Source organism: Artemia sp. Qi Xiang Cuo, unplaced genomic scaffold, assembly GCF_049724085.1.
Source record: "Artemia sp. Qi Xiang Cuo unplaced genomic scaffold, ASM4972408v1 HiC_scaffold_3095, whole genome shotgun sequence".
Taxonomy (NCBI): domain Eukaryota; kingdom Metazoa; phylum Arthropoda; class Branchiopoda; order Anostraca; family Artemiidae; genus Artemia; species Artemia sp. Qi Xiang Cuo.
In genome coordinates this window covers 109,499-111,587 of record NW_028300490.1, presented here as the reverse complement: position 1 = coordinate 111,587, position 2,089 = coordinate 109,499, and the positions used below count along the sequence as shown (strand labels likewise).

The 2,089-nt window shown below is 32.3% G+C and overlaps 1 protein-coding gene across 1 annotated transcript; it reads right to left on the bottom strand.

Moving 5' to 3' along the window:
- Positions 1–306: 306 nt before the first annotated feature.
- On the bottom strand, positions 307–1,479 carry LOC148938593 (GPI mannosyltransferase 1-like). The gene has a single exon (XM_089107676.1). The coding sequence runs from the start codon at positions 1,477–1,479 to the stop codon at positions 307–309; it is 1,173 nt and encodes a 390-aa protein (XP_088963802.1).
- Between the last annotated feature and the right edge of the window lie 610 nt (positions 1,480–2,089).

Genomic DNA, 2,089 nt, shown 5'->3' with positions numbered 1-2,089 from the left:
GAGAATCTCAGGAAAATAGGGCATGCAGGACAGTCACAAAACGGAAAATCCAGCATACCTTTGATAGCCCTTGTACCTATACCTATGCAATATACCTGTACCTATGCAATGGCAGAAAGCCCTTTCGAAGAATCATTCGAAAGCCAATACAAAAGTCTGTTTGAAAAAATTTCTCGTCGTAAATTGCTCAAAATCAAGAAATTTAGAGCTAAAAACACGTTTATTTATTAAATTATTAGTCACATCCCTGATTGTGAAAATCCCTTTAATATAGTTTAAGCTTTGGGAGCGTGCACTGATGATTATTTAATTTTTCCAACTGCTTCTATCACGGGGAATATAAGATTTCACCATTACTTCAAGAATATAGCAATTACATACGAAGAAAGAAAGACATCCTAAAAATACAAAAAATTGAATATTTAAATGTTGAAATTCTAGTAAATATGCAGGAAGTAGAAATGACATTATTCCTAGAACCCAAAAACTAAACATAAGAACCCAAGAATGAACAGCAACTTCAATATCAAACCAAATCAATGGTATAAAACTAAAGTACCAAAGGAAGTATTGCGCGGTAACAACCTTATTCAAAGTGACAAAAGAATAAACAATGACAAACATGCCAAATTCTAAACTTACCTGGCTTGAATATCTGTGCGTAAAAAAGATTATGCAAAAGCTCTGGGCAATGAATGGTATGTACCCCAGGACTGAAATGTTTTCAAAATGATAGAAAATATACCAGAAAACTGAAAAATTGTGTTTTGGATCTTGTCGATATACATGATAAAAATATGTTTCCTCTAAGAACTCCCATCCATAAGAATTATAATAGGAAGCAGTGAATGAGAGAAAAGTGACAATAGTCATTAGCAGAAACTTTGATTGCCTTCTATTCACTGTTAAAATACTATTTCCTAGCACAAAGTATATTAGAGGAGAATAAGTGAGAGGATATATCTTAAAGTGGATAGCCAGCCCATGGAAAAAGCCAGCTAACAAATACTTCTCTCGCTTCAAAAAGTACACACTACACAGCACTAAAAAAACGATAACAGATTCAGAGCTTCCTCTGGTGGATATAGCTATAACCACAGGATTGTAAAGCCACATTAACGCACTGATTAGCCGATATTCTGGATACCTCACGGATTTAGAAATAAGCCATGAAATTACTATGTCAAATATAACAAATATAATCTTTCCACATGCATTACTTATATACACATTGGCAGTTAGGATTTGTGAAAGCAAGGGGGTATATTGATAAGTCTCCTGTTTGTATGGTGACTCTCCCATTGTAATGTACTTGGCTGCACCTGTGTAAATAACATAATCAATATCCGTATACTTTGGTTCAATATAAATATCATGGATATAGCTCCATAATATGAGGAGAATGCGCACTAAAAGCCCATAAAATAAATGGATGAGTAACTGATCTTGCTTAAGAAGGCGTTCTACCATTTTTGACATCTTTTTTTTCTCCAGATAAAAAAGAAGCTTTTACTCAGTTATTACTTCTTATATGAAGTAATAAGTGAAACTAATTACACATTTTCTGGTATTTATCTAGTTTTTATTAAAAAATTAAAACTATTGCTCAGATACCATAATTATTTTTGCAGTTTACATAATAACTTTAGCGATCTTGAACTGAGAACTAAAATTAAAAAATGTTCTCGGAAATGTTTGACCCAGGTTGACGAAAATGTTTTTTCGTCAACTTACAACTTCTCTAAAAATTATTGTAGAATTTGATTAATTTGCTCGATATGTTTCTATTCTGTTTCTTACGAGAAAAATCAATCCCTTTGTATCTTTTCAACATATTGTAAACAATAACCTGGTCAATGTGATTTCTAAGATACAAATCATTACTCCTGTATTTGTTTCTTTGTTTCCAAGAATAGGTGATTTGATGTAATTATGACTATTCTCTTCATTAGTTCTGTATTTGATGTTTCTCCGGATTGATGCAGCCTTGATAGTATTCAGGCGATAAGCCACATCATTTTTGTTGTCCTTCATATGTTCTGATAATAATTTAATGTAAATTTTGACGATACTCTTCATTATCTCTATG